At 51.0% G+C, this 1,716-nt stretch overlaps 1 protein-coding gene across 1 annotated transcript, besides 1 other annotated feature; it reads left to right on the forward strand.

Moving 5' to 3' along the window:
* Positions 1-1,716, forward strand: Tc00.1047053416511.9 (mismatch repair protein MSH3, putative; the record flags this gene model as incomplete). The annotated part of the gene is made up of 1 exon (XM_797371.1): positions 1-1,716. A coding segment is annotated over one exon (1,716 nt), but the record flags the coding sequence as incomplete, so codon positions are not given.
* Positions 1-1,716: a sequence feature (heterozygous, non-Esmeraldo-like haplotype).

Here is a 1,716-nt window from a genome sequence, read left to right on the forward strand (position 1 = left end):
GCTTGGAGGCTGGTCAGACGTTGCCACGGAATGCTGCCATCGACAGTGTGACGGGAAAAATGGAGTTGCCGGGTAGCACATTGAGCGCGCTGGATATTTTTCACAGCAGCATCGGGGCCAAAGGCTCTTTGATGGCGCTGCTTGACCACAGTCTCACTACGCCTGGTGTACGACGCCTTCGTCTGTGGCTGTCGGAACCGCCTTGTGAAATGAACACAATCACAGCACGCCGAAAAGCCGTTTCTTTCTTGTTGCATGGAGAGGATGATAACACCGTGACGCATTTGCTTCGGGAGTGTGCCCGGTTTGGCGATATTGAAGCAACACTGGGAAAGATGCGGGCGCAACGCTGCTCAGTTGGAGAGTACATTCAACTTCTGCGTGCTCTGGAAACAGTCCACACTTTGGCTCATGCCGTATTATCCCGCAATGACGGGCGCATAGATAATTTAATTCTTGAGACTCTGCAGAGGGTCACTTCCGCGGAAACGGCCAATTTTATTCAGTTGTGCAAATGTGAAATGGAATCACACGCGACATCCCCATTAGAGTACTTTACATCGCATGGTGTTTCTGTTCCTTCTGCCATACAGACCCACCTAACGGCTCGTGATGAGGCATTACATGCCCTTGATGAGGAGCTGGAGTACATTCGCCAGACACTGCATATGCCTGATTTGGAGTATCGCACCATCGCTGGGACGCCATTTATTGTGGACGTGCCACAAGCAAAGTGTAATCGTGTACCAAAAGACTGGTTAGTGTTGACACGGACAAAAAGTCATGTTCGATTTCACACACCAAACATTGTTGATCGTAATGTTTTACTTTGTTCTGCCCGAGAGCGTCTTATTATTGCGGCAAAAGATGCATGGCAACAAAAGCAGGATGAGTTGTCTAACTCTTCCTTAGCCATGAATGCCTTTCAGGCTGTCATCGATGCTGTGGCCGTGCTGGATGCGATTCGGTGCCTTACTGTGACATCTTCTTTCCGTGGCTACGTTGCACCGGAGCTCTCAGATGGTGCAACGTGTCTGAAGATTGTGGGCGGTCGGCATCCAGTGCTGGACAACATTTTACGGGGAGGCTACGTGAGCTGCGATTTTTGCCTGGCAAAAGGTGGGGCATGGATCCTAACAGGACCCAATATGGGTGGAAAGTCTGCACTTATGCGCATGGTTGGCGCATTCGTTATCATGGCCCAGCTGGGTTGCTACGTTCCTGCGACTGCGGCGCAGTTGCCATTGTTCACAGCCGTATATTGTCGTATGGGGGCAAGTGACTCTCTACTGGAGGGAACCTCTACGTTTTTGAAGGAGATGCAAGAGACAAGCCGAATTCTGCGCTCGCCACGTGTATCCTCCTCACTTGTATTGTTGGATGAACTTGGGAGGGGTACAAGCAGCTTTGACGGTATTGCCGTTGCTGCGGCAACGCTTGAATATCTTTTGCAACGAGGCACGACGATGCTGTTTGTGACGCATTACTCACATCTGTGTGAGCCGTACCTTCATAATACCTCCGAGGGAAAACAAGTATCGTGCTATTATATGGGGTTTTCTGAGGAGCAAGATGAAGACGGAGGAGATGGGGAGCCCAAACTGGTGTTTACCTACAAGCCTACACCGGGTGTAACACCGTCTAGTTTTGGGGTGCGGGTAGCACGCATGGCGGGACTTCCGCATGATGTTGTGGCGGAAGCACAGCGGCTCAGGA

Source organism: Trypanosoma cruzi, genomic scaffold, assembly GCF_000209065.1.
Source record: "Trypanosoma cruzi strain CL Brener 1047053516539 genomic scaffold, whole genome shotgun sequence".
NCBI classification, from domain to species: domain Eukaryota; phylum Euglenozoa; class Kinetoplastea; order Trypanosomatida; family Trypanosomatidae; genus Trypanosoma; species Trypanosoma cruzi.